Raw genomic sequence first — 15,698 nt, 5'->3', positions numbered from 1 at the left:
ACCAAACAACTGCTAAATTAGTTAAACTTATCTAACCTTAAGAATGACAATATGTGATAAAGTGATAGATCGAGAAAGTAAGCAGTAGGCACGAGTAGACCGGCTAATAGCAACGGCGAATCAACGCCCGAACCGACTCTTTTATCTTTTTTTTTCCCGCAGAAGGGAGAAAATGTGTGCTAGTTATCTGTTATGGATGAAACCCTCACTCACCGACCCTCTACTTGAAAATCCCTAATGCACCAATGTACCAAATACAATGTACCTTGAATAGGAAACCGTTCCTTACTTCACTAACAACCAAACATCCACTTACACATTTTAACATTATCACACATTGACAATATCAAAATTTAACAATATACAAAATTTGTTAAAATTGATTTAGGCATCTATCGTCACAGTGAACAACGAAAAGGTGTCCTCTCCCTGTCATCTCCCTTGGCGCTCAACGTGGCGCCGAATCAACCGACCCCGACCTATCCCTCACCTCCGCCGCTCCCGACCCCACAATCCATTGACCCCTAGTCCACTCCACCGCGCCCCGCCTCAATCTTCCTTCCCCTTCCGCCGCGCTCCTTTTCCCTCGCACCACTCCACCCCCCTCATTCCCCCCCTACACCGCGACGGCCGACGAGGTCTCGGGCTCCCCGAAGCTTCCACAACAATGGCGAGGCTACTCGTCCTCCGCTCGGCGCCGTACCACCGCTCCCACCTCTCCGCCACCGCCACGTTCCTCCTTTCCCCCTCCAACTCCAAGCACCCACACTCCGCCTCCGCCTCCGCCTCATTCCCCTCCACCGCGCGCCGAATCCTACTCCCGTCGCCTCTCCGCGTCCCGGCCCGCGCCATCGAGTCCTCCCCCGGCACCACAAAGCAGGAGCCGACTCCGGCTGCCGGTGAGGGTGAGGCCCAGGAGCCGCCGCCCCCCGCTGCGTCGGCGTTCGAGGTGGAGGAGCTCGGGTGGGGGACCCAGCTCGCCGTGAAGCTACGCATGCTCGTGGCCCCGCCATGGAAGCGCGTCCGCAAGGGCAGCGTCCTTAACATGAAGCTTCGGGGCGAGGTGCCGCTAGCTCTACCATAGATATCCGATTTACTCACTACGTGAATTTTAAATGTTTCATCCTGATAGAGGCTTGGATTGTAGAGATAGTTTCTGGTACTTGATTAACTGAGACGTGGTTGTCGTCCTGTTGCTAGTTTTTAGGATGACTTGTTTTAATTTTTGAACATTTGTCAATTTTGTGACATGACCCATTTTGGATTTTTTATTGTGTTTGTTTACTGCCACAGATATCCGATCAGTTGAAGACACGCTTCTCTTCCGGGCTGTCATTGCCACAAATCTGCGAGAATTTTGTTAAAGCTGCATATGACCCGCGAATATCGGGGATCTATCTGCACATAGAGCCTCTGAGATGTGGGTGGGGGAAGGTGGATGAGATCAGAAGACACATTGTCGATTTCAAGAAGTCCGGTAAAACTATAAACTGAGCTGAATTTAGTATCTTATCTCTGTTCTTCTTGTCACTTGTCAGATGATGAGCAGGTGCTGCATGACTTTGTAGGTAAATTTGTTGTTGGTTATATGCCTGTGTGTGGGGAGAAAGAGTACTACCTTGCTTGTGCGTGTGGTGAGCTGTATGCACCGCCAAGTGCTTATGTTGCTTTGTTTGGTCTAACTGTTCAGCAAACATTTCTCAGAGGTAATTGCATGTACTATGATGACACAAAACTTATGTTTCATCGATGTGGTTATTGGTTAAACACAAACTTATTTTATGTTTCATTTTTAGCAGGAGAAAGGAACTTTACGATTTCTAGTATTGTTATGGTGCAACTAAACTACATAGCTATTCCAATGATTGCTTACACTTAATGAACTTACTTATATGTCTTCTTATGGTATTTTATACAGAAACTGTACTTCATTCTATTGTAATGTTCAATGCATTTTTTATAGTTTCACTTCTCCTTGGAACCAATTTTAGTAAGCTTGATCATACACTTTCATTGCTGTTCCACAAAATCAAGCTAATTGAATGTAGCAAGTTCCTTTCTGGGTATCTAATGCTTTTGAACTCAATTGGTAAGGTGTTCTTGAGAAAGTCGGGATAGAACCAGAAATTCAGCGAATTGGTCGTTACAAAAGTGCGGGAGACCAACTTGCACGGAAGAGCATGTCAAATGAGGTTAGGGAGATGCTAGCCACACTGCTCGACAATATTTATGGAAACTGGCTGGATACAATATCTTCCAAACATGGTAATTCAAAATAGATATACTCCACCTTTTTAAAGGATAAGTTTTCATTAGATATTTTTTCTTCTGTAGGGAAGAAAAAAGAAGAAATCGAGGAATTCATTAATTCAGGAGTCTATCAGGTTGCCAGACTTAAGGAAGAAGGTTGGATAACAGATTTACTTTATGATGATGAGGTACAGATTCATTTTAACTTTTTGCTAAGGCACCAAGTAAATTACATAAATAACTTATCTTATATAAGTTGCTACATCTACATCGTTTGCTCACATCCATGGTCAAACTGGGAATCAAAGTGATGCTTCAATCGTCAAGTTTCAGTGCTATAAGCATGCAACATATTACTGCCTCTGTCCCATATTAGTTGTCGTTCTAGGTTGTTTAGCATGGATTAAAGTTTGCTAAAAAAGACCATAGTCCCCTTTATTAAATAATGTATGGTTGGATATGGGAGGATGGTTGAGGGTAGAAAAGAGAAAAAATTAAAGGGAAAATTGGTCCTATACCATCGAAAGTTTTCAAGTTTAGTTTTGTACCATCAAAAGTTTACGGTGCACTTTAATACCATTCAAAGTTTCCACCGTTACTGCTTGTAGCATTTCCGTCCATATTTCAATCTCTCACGTGAAGTATGACAAATTACCCTGTAGAGGCAACCAGCTCCGCACGCAGCAGGCAGCTCTTTCGTTGCCTTGCATCTTTCCTGGATCTCCGCCATCACGGAAGTGGCGCCATGTCCCTCCTGCCGCCGAGCTGCTCTGCCTTCCTGCCGAGCTCTTCCCTCTATCTCCGCCTTGCTGCCGAGCTTGTCCTCTCTGCCATGTACATCCCGCCGCCCGCCACCAAGCTTGAACCCGGCCGCCGCTCACCGCGGTGTGATTCGGCTCCCCGCCGGCGAGCCCTCTCCGTTGTCCATCTAATCTCAACGGCGACGACGAGAGATTCGACTGAAGCTCCCCTCCTGAGCTCCTTTTGTCAGCGCCGGGGTCACCGGCAACATTATCTATTCTATTAGCAGGTTCTCCAATGATCCAATCCCCTCAGATTAAAACGGGCTCGGCGGTGCCGCCGCGCCGGCGACAAGATATTCCAGTTTCTCCCCCACCGATAACCATGACGACAAGGTCCACAACGACGGAACGACCTCGCTCCAGCCACGATTTTCTCCCATCTGAATGTACGCAAAGATCGGGCTGATTGAAACAACGAGCAAAATCAATCTGTTTCCCTCCACATATGGGCCTATGGAAAGAGAACGAGAAAAAAGATCGTCCCAGGAAACTGCTATGTGAAAGAAGGGTAGTACAGTCATTTTGTTTGGCCTTCTCTACGGAAAATTAAACAGAAACGAGAAAATCTAGACGGAAGTAAACGGCAGTGGTAGAAAGAGTAACGGTGGAAATTTTTAGTGGTATTAAAGTGCACCCAAACTTTCGATGCTATAAAGCTAAACTTGGAAACTTTCGATGATATGAAACGGATTTTCCCAAAATTAAATTAGAAGTGATTGAAGGGACATGTAGTTCTCTATTGTGACAACTTTTTTGGGACAAAGTTTGAATTCTAAAGAGAACTAATTTGGGACGGAGGGAGTACTTGATCCATGGATACAAAAATAACTACATGTACCTGAAGAGAAATGATGAGAATTGTTCTTTTTTTTTAAGATTTTGGAAATGTATTACATCCTCGGCCTCTGCCACACAGCACACAGCTAATAAGTTCTTTAGCTGAAAAAAAAAGGGTAGGTGAGGGGACAAACCCCCAACTACCCTAAGAATGAGAATTGCTCTTTAGACAAGTGTTCCACCTTAACGGACAGTTTGGATGAGAAGGTTCAGTTGCGACCTTTTGGGATCTAGTACAAGTTCCTTAAGAGTTGAAAAGAACCCAAACTTTCTAAACAAACTCCAAAATAAACTGAGAACATAGTTTAAAATTTGCATTTTTAATTATCTAACTTAATTCACATAATGAAATGTTTATTCCTCGTCTTTTGAGTGGCTACTATTGTGTTCTTTTTTTGGCATCATCTTATCCTATAGGTCATGGCAATGTTGAAGGAGAGAGTAGCACAGAAAGACAAGAAAAGTCTGCGTATGGTTGATTACAGGTAATTTGGATCAAACTTTTGGAAAACCGGGTGGAAACTGTTAGCAAATTACAAACAGTCCTTGCGTCAACTAGATTAACTAGTAAGGTATGTCCTGCTTAGTCAATGACAGGTAGTAGTACTAGACTACTAGTAGTAGTCATTTTGGATTTTGTATGTCGAGCATGAAGCTTTCAGTAGCTTCATGTAGCTGTTGCTTTACCTGTTTTTACTAGTGTCTTATAGTAATTGGTACAATGCTTACGGCTTACCAAAGGACAGCTAGGAGACTAGTTCAATGTGAGCTGTAAAAGTTCGGCGCAATGGTACTGTAGTAGGTCGGTTACTGTAGCATCATACTCAAATAGGTATAGAAGGAGATGTATACCCTTGTAAGTCTTAGCTTGTGCAATATATGAGAAACTTTCAGGCAAGTACCAGCGACTCACTTGTGAGGTGATTGATCCCCAACAGAAACCAACTATAGTTTAGAAAATTTTCATGCCCTTTATTTCTTTTCTCCATTTTCCACTAAAACTAAACAATAAACACCGTCATACACATTCATGGAAAAATAGCAATAAACAGAGGTCCTCTCTAGCAAACTGGCCAAACTAGATCTAACAAGGTCTAGAAATCTGCTCCTGTTACTTATTGTCTTAACGAATGCTGCCATATTCTTTTCTTGTACTGTAAAGTTCTATGTTACATTTTTTAAAATGACTTTGATTCTCTTTGCAGTAAATATTCACGTGTAAGTAAATGGACTCTTGGGTTACAAGGAGGGGGTGAACAAATTGCAGTGATCAGAGCATCTGGAAGCATAACACGTACTCGCAGCCCATTGAGTGTTCCTAGTTCAGGCATCATTGCTGAGCAGTTGATCGAGAAGATACGTACTGTTAGAGGTAATTTTATAAGTTGTCAGTTTGTACTCTCTCTCTCTCGTATGAGATCAAACAATCTTCAAATATAAACCAATGAAATGTCGACCAAAATTCTCATAGTGTGCTATTTTCACTTGACTTACTTTTGCTAATAAAGTTCATTTGGAGACAGAACATTTAAATGCTCGCTTAGACAAAGAGCATGGGTTCAAAGGGAAAACACTAAGAGCCTTATATCTCCACTCACCTTTCTGGTTCACTGTTTAGCTCCAGTTTTTGCAGAGCCATAATGTTGTTACAAAGTTGAGTGATTAATTCTTATAACTTCTCTTGAAAACTATAGATAATAAAAGTTTCGGTTGGTAATGATGGCCATGCCATGTCTTCCTTGCATGGCTCATCACATCTAATAGGCATAAAACGAGCTTGCCTCCAACAAGATAGTAGCTTCTAACAGACTTTATTCTTATCTTTAGAATCTACTCTTACATTACTTTCCATGGGATCCCCATCAGTCTCATGTCCTCTTGGTTTCACCAGTTGTCGTGAAGCTGCTACTGAACCATGCCACTGAGTCCATGCTATTTGTTTCCATCAAGTGAGGCTACTTGGCCCAGTCCTAGGTGTCCAATATTGCCATCACCAGTGCAATGTGAGGACCTAATGCAGGCTGCATGTGGTAGTTGAGTAAGAGTAGCACAACCGAGTATGGTGGCAAAGGCGCAATGTGGGCCAATCTGGAGTCCCATGGCTTTCACCGATGGAGTTGGGATGCGTGGTAGACTTAACACTTTCCTGGAGGCGCTATGTAGACTTTAGTAAAGCTTTGGTTAAGCTCTGTGGCAGAGCCACAAGTGTGGCACAGGCTGAATTCAACAATGGTGGGCAATATGATTTTTCAAGCTCTGAGCAAACCAAACATGTTCCTAATCTTGTGATGTTATCCCTCAAAACTTGTGCTGATGAATTTTTAGAATAAAGTAAACCTAAAAAAGAAAGGAAACACTAAAAAGACAAGAGGCCAAATCTTTTTACACAGATATAATAAATCTGATCATCCTTACCGGATTCAGTTCCCTGTTTTATTAATATTTCTTAGATGAGATGAAATTTCTCTCTTTTGTTGGATAGATTATGGACCATAGAAGTACCTGCTAAAGCTTATTTAGCATGTGTATATAGTGCAAATTTCTGTTAGTTCACCCATTTAACAGTGAATTCTACTTGCTATTTGTAACGAAGAGTTCCTTATCCTTGCCAGAGTCAGAAAAGTATAAAGCTGTTATCCTCCGTATAGACAGCCCTGGTGGTGATGCTCTTGCTTCTGATCTGTAAGTTATGCTTCAGATTTCACCAATTTATTAGCAGCAGAGTTTCGTTATGTATTGGTTGTTGTTATTTGAACTAGGATGTGGCGGGAAATTCGACTCCTAGCTGACACCAAGCCTGTGGTTGCTTCAATGTCTGATGTTGCTGCAAGTGGTGGGTACTACATGGCAATGGCTGCACCGGTCATTGTTGCTGAAAAACTCACGCTAACAGGATCAATTGGAGTTGTAACAGGTGATCTTTATTATCTTGTAATTTTGTGGTTGTACTAGAGTAACAATTTATTGCACGTTGACTAATAAGTTGGCACTTTTGTAATGATCTCAAATCTGAACTTTAGATCCACTATACTATTTTGGAGTCAAGACAATGAATTGAGCTGCCATTGCATGTTACTCCCTCTGGTCATGATTCATGAAAACCTGTTGTTTTCGACATCTTTCAAGTTGAACTTCTAATACTTTGAACATCAATATATTTTTGAAAATTTTAGATTGGATCATGAAAATCATATGCGTAGATTTATCTCGGAAAGTACTTACTTTCATAATATTATAATTTTATTGGTTATACAAATATACTGCAATAGAAATTAGTTGTTAAAGTTGCATTTGGAGACCGTGTCGATGTCCAAAATGACATGTTTCTTTGACCGTGTGGAGTAATTCTTATTTTCATATTGGTGTACTTGGATCAGGGAAGTTCATCCTGCAAAAGCTATATGAGCGGATTGACTTCAATAAAGAAATTATATCTAAGGGTAGATATGCAGAGCTTAATGCTGCTGATCAACGCCCTTTAAGGTAACTTAGCACAATGTTGCTGGAGCTGGATGACATGAAAGCAGTGCATGCCAATTGTCGTATGATGATCTGCAATTATTCAGTATGTTTTCACTTTTATGTTCTTGATAAAAATGTGTGTGATTTTTTGACAGACCAGAACTGGTTTTATCATTTAAAATTTATCATAAATTGCACATACTGCTTCTTATCAATTTTTGTTTAGTTTGCCATCATTATATTTAATGACAAATTATCAATCTGTAAATATGGACTCCTAAAATGTACCACCTATGTTCCAAAATGTAGCTATTTCTAGCACAGTAGCCTGTCTAAAATGAAGCTATTTCTTCACCTACCCCCTTCTCTCAACCAATTACAACCAATTTCTTCACCTACTTTCTCTTCTCTACCAATCACAACATTCATCATTTCCACCTACTTCCTTAATGCCTGTGCCAACCTAAAAAATACTTAACATTTTGGGATGGAGGAAGTAGTTTATTAGCTCAGCTGTTATCCTTTAAATAACTGTGAGATATTTAATAGACTAGATCATCTTTCGTCTTAGAACTGACAGGTAAGCCACACTGTTTTATGGGAAGTATGAAAAACAAGAACTTTATTCTGTCTATGGGTGTTTAGGTGCAAGAAGAGATTTTAACTGTAAGTTGCATTTTGATAAGAAGTTTAAATGTTGTTGTCATGTTACCTAAGTTTTTGGAGAAAATAGTTTCCTATCCAGCATTTTCATGTTTATTTCCCACCACATGGAGTGTCATTTAAGATGGAATATTATTTTCTTACCAGTTAGTTTATATGCTTCGCATGTTTTTGAGGAGTGTAACATTTTCTTACAGACCAGATGAGGCAGAACTTTTTGAAAAGTCAGCACAAAATGCTTATGCATTGTTTCGAGATAAAGCAGCCATGTCACGCTCAATGAATGTAAGGATTGACCTCAGATGTTGAGCATCTCATATCTCTTCAAGCTTGTGATGAGTTCTTGCACCACCAGGTTGATCAGATGGAGACTGTTGCACAAGGTCGGGTGTGGAGTGGCCAAGATGCAGCTTCAAGAGGATTGGTTGATTCACTGGGTGGATTCTCACAAGCTCTTGCTATTGCAAAACAGAAAGCCAATATACCCCATGATAGGAAGGTTAGAGGTTTGCTATAGGAAATGCATATTTATTGAATGAACTCCTCTCATGCATATATGCGTCATTAATGTGCATTTAGGCTTTATTAAGGGACTAATTGATAGCAGAGTTACCTGACCATAATTGATAGCAGAGTTGCATTTGAATCTTTGATGGGGTTTGAACTATTTATTACCTTTTCAATGCTTCACATTCTGATGGAGTAACCAATAGCAGTTTTTTTAGGGAGAATACTAGAGGAGCTATATTAGCTTAACGCATGGAGTAACCAAGGGCAGTTCCCTATCGACAAATAGTGTTTTGCATGTTTCATTCAGCTATTGCATTTTGGGTTCATAACAAGCTTTGCTAGTTTGCAGTTTTTACCTTTCAGAGAATAATTCTAACTTGCAAATTTTGTGAGATGACTTGGTGGAAATACATAATAGAGAGTTCACTTTCCAGATGCTTATTTTGTGCTGAACAATGCAGGTCCAGCTAGTTGAGATCTCAAAGCCCTCACCAACATTACCAGAGATCTTGTCAGGAATTGGCAGTTCATTGCTTGGAGTTGACAGGGCAGTGAAGGGAGTGCTCCAGGATGTCACTTCCCTAAATGGAGTCCAAGCTAGAATGGATGGAATATTGTTTGAAAGATTGGAAGATTTGTCTGGAGAAAATCAACTCTTATTGCTCGTAAAAGATATTGTTAATTATTTTGATTGATTCCACCAGTCAGTACCCTATGTTTTACAAACAGTTATACATAGAAGAAGAAAATGTCAACATGTCAATAATAATTCACCTTACCTAGAGGCTAGAAGCAGGTAGACTTGGGATCCGTTCAGTACTTTTGGCACTGTATATTCTATTTTGTTCTTTTCATACTGCTGCCTATGGAAATGTTGTACATGCCTTACTGAAAATTCAAGCGATCTTGATTTTCTAGTTCGCTTGAACTGGAACCCAATAGATCACATTTACTCTTTGTTTATGAGATTTTATCTATGTTACAATATGTATCGATATTCTAGTTGATTCCAGATTTTTGAAAAGGCTAGTAGAGTGATCTCCAAGTTTTGAGAGAATGTGTCTTGCAAATGGAGCTCCATTACCATAGTGAACTTATGATAGGAGCTCAGTCATGTACACTGATTGTTTTTCTCAGATTTGGCAGGTTTGGATTAGCAATGTCACCAATTCAGAGACAAAAACTGCGTGGGCAATCAATTTTGTGGAGAAAGATAGGTAACTAATTTTGCACTTAGTAGTGCCTTTACACCAATCTCTCTATTCCTTTTATGGAAATGCTCCACTACCGACTACAACAGCTTTTGCTATATTTGAGCAGTGCATACAGATATTTATCTGACCTATGTTGGTTACCACTTCATATTAGTGTTCTGAGAAACAATTTCACTGCCATTTTTTTCTTGAATACGCAAGAGTCACCACCATTTTATCACTGTTGGTAAGGAATTAAGAATTGTTATGGTCGGACGGGTCTACCAAAGACATCCAATTGGCCTGCAGCTTTGCTCTTTGCCTCAATCCACCATAGCACATAACAAGAATACAGTAAAAGATTATCCTTTTCTTGTTCCATTCATTTTCCAATAGCCAAAAAGATATTTATGACTAATGCGTCTCCCTTGAGGTTATTGCATAGGAATTTCTATTATTATAGGGGATTCTTGGATTTATTTTCTCACTATCTTAGTCATTCTTTCTTGTGAAGGTCCTTGTCTAGTGGCATGCTCCATTTATGAAATTATGTGGCTTGTCTGTTTTAGCTTATTATTAACTGTTCCAAAAACTTCATTTTATGGCCATACTCCAAATGATGATATCATCATGTTCTCCAAAAGTAATTTTTTTCTACTAGTTCCTTGGTACTTAAATCGTTTCATGATATCTAACAGATGATGATGAAAAGAAACTGGAGAAATTGCCACTAAATTCTAACATTGATGTCCAACATAGAGCAAAGATACAAAAATGAAAAATCTTAGAATAAAACGAGAAAGCCTCTTGGTTTAAGTTCTCATATTATGGCATCTAGTCTTGTAATGCTGGACACCTTAAGTCTGGACGCCTCAATTGTCAGGACCCATGAAGGTACTCTCCGTGTTCTCTACAGGGGTCTTCTCAAGCTGCTTCTGCAGTTTGGCTTGTTCATCTCTCAGCTGGCAGTTTTCGTGGGTAACACGATCGCAATCCCTGATGACATGGTTCAGCTGATCAAGGAGCTGACGATTAGTGCTGCGGAGGTGGACAACCTGTGCCCAGAGCTCACTTAGCTGTTTCTGCTTCCTCATCCGTGATCGTCGGGCAGATTCCCTGTTGGATATCATCCTTCTCCTCCTGCGCTCTTCTGCAAGACTGCGTTGATAGTCATCTGATTCATCTGAATTGGATTTATTTCCAACTGGAAGGTTGGTTTCATGGGGTAGGTGTGCCACATGTTGGTAAGATGTAGCTTGAGGCACCAGAAGACTGTTATACTGGAGGAGGAAGTCATTTGTATCTACATGGTAATGAGTTTTGAAAGAAACTGCACTTGCAGGTGACAAGTATGGAAAACTAGCAATCTCAGCAGGGTACATGCTCACTCGAGGTATGAATAGAGGGAAGAGAGGCTTGTGAAAGAAAACAAGAGGGTAGTGGGGTGGATTTATAGCACACAAGGATTTTGGAAGTGTACAGGACCCAACATCAGCAATGTTCAAATTAACTTTCTGTGCTTCTTGGATGTACAGAGATCAGGGACAGCAACAGGCTTGCATACATGAGACTGAGGTTTAAAATAGGTCCTGATGGACATCATGTAATGTTTTATTATTGTGCCGGCTTTTCTAAATGTATTGGTCCCAGTATGCTTCCAAAAGGGCCTCCATCCAGACTGTCGATTTGTGATCAAAGAAAGGACCATGAAGTGCAGGGCCCTTGGCAACATCACTAGCATCAGGTGCTCAAACCATTTAAAGAGATGGTGGGTGGCTAACAGTGACAGGCATTTGTGGTGAATTGTGGAAGGGAAATGGACTGTAAAGCTGAGGCGTATACATGGATCAAATAACTCTGCTGGCTATGATACATGCTCAGCTTATTGTTTTCAACAGAGTTGCATTTGAAGTTTTGGACACGTGCGATTTAGTTCCGGGCCTCTGGATTTCAATTCATTTTCTGAAGGATGACAGTGAGGCAAGAATACATGATAACATTGAAATCGGTTGTCCTGAGGGATGTTTATTCTGCAATGGCTTCTTCATTCTTCTGATAGATCTAATGCAACGGGAACATCTTTTAGAAGGAGAAAAAGAGGCAAGTACTAAGGTTGCCAGCTTGGTGCCTTATGACCACTACTGTGGCCCCCAGTGGAATTCCTCTTGGATAAAGAGGACGTGCAGTTCTGCAATTGGTAACTTGGCATTGATCTTCTCATCAACTGGGAAAAGCATATCCACTAGATAGCAAGCCACACCTTTTAAATAATTTCAGTGTTCTAGTTGTTTTGTCCCTTATTTTTGTTTACTTTAGGTTGAATTTAATATACTAAAAATTATGGAACCTAACAATCTTTTTTTTTCTTTTGTGAGAGAAAAATCTAGCATTTTGTTCCTAGAGAGTGGATGTATTTTTAAAGGTGTTCAGGAGTACTTAAGACGGCACTAACTTGCTCTTGATTTCACTATAAGTCCTGAATAAAAGAACCAACATATCAAATACCAATGAAACTGAAGGACAAACATTCTGATTCCTTTTTAAATGGAAATTTACTCTCATGCATAGCTACCCTACGAGGCTATGAAGATTCTTGGTATGCTTGCTCTTATTTCTATTTAATTTTTAGTTGATGGAGAGTTGGTATATATTGTTTACATCTAAGAAGCCAATAAATAAAATCCTACTAAGTATTTATCATCTGTTACTATTTGCATGGTGAATTTTTCAGATGAGATACATTCATCTTCAAAAATCTCTAGGATGAGCTGTCATTTGGTCTAGGAATGCAATCGTGCAGCTCCATCGAGGTAATGTTGCACAAAATATATTCTTATAATATTGCATATGAATATTTTGAATGGTTCATATAATTCTGATATGTATAGTTGCTCGAGATAGGATGATATGCTGTAGGATTTTCAAATTTCCAGTCGCTTGAACATAGTTATAGTTTAACATTGAGATATTTTGTTAATTCTCTTCAGGCACAAGTTTCTTTCAGGATATGGAAGTGTGTATTATGTTTTAAAAAAAACTGAAAAAAAAACGATCCACTAGATCAGTCAAGCAATTCATTATCAGGAGTTACTTAGGCAGTTGACACAAATCCTGCAGTGAACAGTCTGCAAAGTAGCAGTTTCAGAAAATCTGCAGTCTTCACTTTGTTACCATCCAGGTTCCAATTGGGGTGGGATCGTAGAATGGCTATGCTATAGAGGAGTCAGGCTCCGGGAGTTAAGGGAGAGGTCAAATTCAATTGGATTCGATTTGAGATTCCATACGGCATTAATATCATTTCGCATCCAACGCAATCCACTTCATATGGACTTTTTACATGGTCTAGGCCTGTCGTGGCTGTCTGAGGCTGTCGTCTTTGGAGGACAGGGAAATCTTATCCCGTTGTCTCTTTAGATCTTGAACACAAGAATGAAGGGAAAACTTGCAAAACAAGGTCATCATTGGAGGAAAAACAAGATCCATGGCCATTTGATTCACCTTTCCATTGTTCCCGGTAGAAAACAGACATGTCAAAGGATTAGAGATTAAGGCAATCCCAGATAAAATCAAACACCTATTGTGCCGTTATCTCAAGCATGAAGGTAATAACTGATAACCTTCGCAATCATCTTTTTTTTTTTTGAGAGGCTTTTGTCATCAGCACCTGCCTTGTTTGAACCTTTTCAATTTCTCTTTGTGCTCGCTTCACTACTAGTCACTACTCTTCTTCTAGAGCAATGTACTCCATAAATTCACAATCTGGAAACCAATCTTACTGTTGGCTAATAGCGCGAAGTGGCCAGATCAGGACCGATTGAAATGAAAATTTTGACTGGATAACCTGGTTAGCTTTCTTCTTGGCTTCCGGATTCCATACAGTCGATTGGCTATCCTTACTCAATAATGTTGATGAGAAAAACATCCAAAAAAGCAAAGACGCATCGGCCTACACAAAGATTGGTTTCCTTCTTTTCGTATACCCTTGTGAGATTCGCGTCCGGCAACTCCCATCAGCCGCATCCATCCTGCCCGTAAAGTCACCGACCTTGGACACAGAATCTTTCAGCCGTTGGATCGCGCGATTACGCGTCCTATCACCGTCGAAAGCTCTCATTGTCCTGGAAGAGGACAATAAAACTGTGCTATGCGTTTAGCCCTCTGGAAGAGGCTGGACCCATTGTAACCTAATTAGGGATGACAGGGAGTGTAGATGGTACGAGACTACGGAAAACGAGGCAAAATCTTTACGGCAAAGCTGGTAGTGATAGACTGATACTGGTGGTGCTAGGGTGATGTCTGCGCACACACGGTGCTGCTGTTCTAAAAAGGCAGCCAAGTTGGGCAGAGCCGCACGGTCACGTACAAGTCGACATGTCGATGATGATGAGCTTTGAAGAAAGAAAGGCAGGTCTAGCTATCTACTAGTATGTGCTTTCTGGAAAGATTTGGCCTGAGAGGGGTACCCAATGCTTCCCTCGTGTTGTAGCAGCGCACATGAAGTCCTAGGCCGACAATGCGAGTAGATCATATTGGTTCTCCAAAGTCCCGTTTCCTAATTCCTGCATGTTTGAACTTTCAACGAGGACTCACACTGTTCCGCCCAGGACGCACAATGTGTTACATTTTTCAGAGAGATTGCTACCTAATAGTGGGTTGAGCATTGGAACATCTAATCCAGATTTGTTGGAGGTTCTGAGGATTGAGACCCCAACATACGAATCACCCGGCAAATGTTGAAAACCGACGCGTTTGAGCTGTCGACACGCGCATGGCCTATAGCCTATAGAACTCATTTTAGTCAATCGCTAATCCGCCCATTTGCAGACCCACGACGTACCACAAAACAAACAAAGGGCCTTAGGTCGATCGCGCGGACAGCAAATCGCCAGATCGCGCGCCGAGGTGAAGTGAAATAAAGCAAAGCCAGCCGGCCCTCGGAAACGAAAGCCGTCAGCGTCCATATCCCACCCACCCTGCACAAACTAGTAGTAGACGAAAGCCACAAATCCGTAGCTGTCCGTGCGCGTGCACGGCCTGGCCGAGCCGAGCCGAGCCAAGGCCAACACACGCGTATTGCGCGGGACGACCGCGACCACTCACCACCACCTCTCGGCGAGCCACTGGACTAGCGAGAGGGGTCAATCGATCGGTGGCGCCGAGGAGGCAGGCGCGCGACGGGAGGGGTCAACACCCGCACCCGTAGAGTCCTCGACGACGCGCGAGAAATCAATCGGGACGCATGAGACCGGCGCGAGATCGGCGTTACAAAGCCAGAATTGCGGGGGAGACGCGGGCGCGAGGTGAGTAGTGCACGACCGGATGGAGGCGCCGGGGGTGGGCGGCCCCGGGCGGGCGGTCTTGCCTGCCACGGAGGAGGGAGCCAACGGCATTAGAGCAGATAAAATAGTAGGCTATAAGCTAGCTATAAATATATTTTAAAAAGATAAAAAAAGAGAGAGAGGAGCAGCTGGCTACAGATCTGTAGCCAGCTGCAGCACGGATTCCAAGACGTATTGGGTGCATGATAGTAGATAGGATCAGATATTAATAGTATAGTAAGCAAATATTGTATGAATTGGCTATTATATTGGCTACAGATAATTTAGAGTTAGTTGGCTATACTATTAAACTTGCTCTTACGGGCGGGGGGTGGCGGGCCCCCGGCGCGTGTCGGGCTCGCGCAGGTGTGCGTGCGTGCGGTGACATTTTCCTTCCTTGCTGCCGCCTCCGCGCGAGCCACTGCGACTCCGCGAGCACGTTGTCACTACCTCCGGTCTCCCGCCTCTCTGATGATCGAAGTGCACCTGCAGTCTGTTGCATCTTATCCGCTCGTGGGACTCGCGTACAGTACGCGTCCTGTAAACTCCGCAAAATCCAGCCTTTTTGGACACGTTATGAAGACAGATGAGGTTAACTCGACGTATCACGTATAGGTTCTCAAATTATTTACAAATAGCATACAAAACGATTCATTTCAACA

At 41.8% G+C, this 15,698-nt stretch overlaps 2 protein-coding genes across 8 annotated transcripts; one reads left to right on the top strand and one right to left on the bottom strand.

The window, feature by feature from the left end:
- The first annotated feature begins 618 nt into the window (after positions 1-618).
- LOC4330599 (serine protease SPPA, chloroplastic) lies at positions 619-13,580 on the top strand. Of its 7 annotated transcripts, none has more exons than XR_010739453.1 (16): positions 619-1,063; positions 1,294-1,477; positions 1,569-1,706; positions 2,095-2,265; positions 2,335-2,438; positions 4,308-4,375; positions 5,096-5,262; positions 6,503-6,572; positions 6,650-6,804; positions 7,268-7,373; positions 8,213-8,300; positions 8,371-8,514; positions 8,987-9,321; positions 9,672-9,742; positions 10,602-12,528; positions 12,706-13,580. XR_010739453.1 is itself a non-coding variant. In XM_015771433.3 (13 exons), the coding sequence occupies exons 1-13, from the start codon at positions 668-670 to the stop codon at positions 9,218-9,220; spliced, it is 2,025 nt and encodes a 674-aa protein (XP_015626919.1). In that variant the 5' UTR covers positions 619-667; the 3' UTR covers positions 9,221-9,488. The 7 variants fall into 7 exon arrangements, 1 of the variants encoding a protein (XP_015626919.1); XR_010739458.1 differs by having other exon boundaries at positions 12,450-12,528; positions 12,706-13,432; XR_010739456.1 differs by having other exon boundaries at positions 9,663-9,742; positions 12,450-12,528; positions 12,706-13,432.
- On the bottom strand, positions 10,352-11,100 carry LOC107275625 (basic leucine zipper 8). Its single transcript, XM_015769054.3, has one exon. It carries the CDS (start codon positions 11,098-11,100, stop codon positions 10,591-10,593), a length of 510 nt encoding a protein of 169 aa, XP_015624540.1. The 3' UTR covers positions 10,352-10,590.
- Positions 13,581-15,698: the final 2,118 nt, after the last annotated feature.

Source organism: Oryza sativa, chromosome 2 (genome assembly GCF_034140825.1).
Source record: "Oryza sativa Japonica Group chromosome 2, ASM3414082v1".
NCBI classification, from domain to species: domain Eukaryota; kingdom Viridiplantae; phylum Streptophyta; class Magnoliopsida; order Poales; family Poaceae; genus Oryza; species Oryza sativa.
This window is presented reverse-complemented; position numbering and strand designations above follow the sequence as displayed.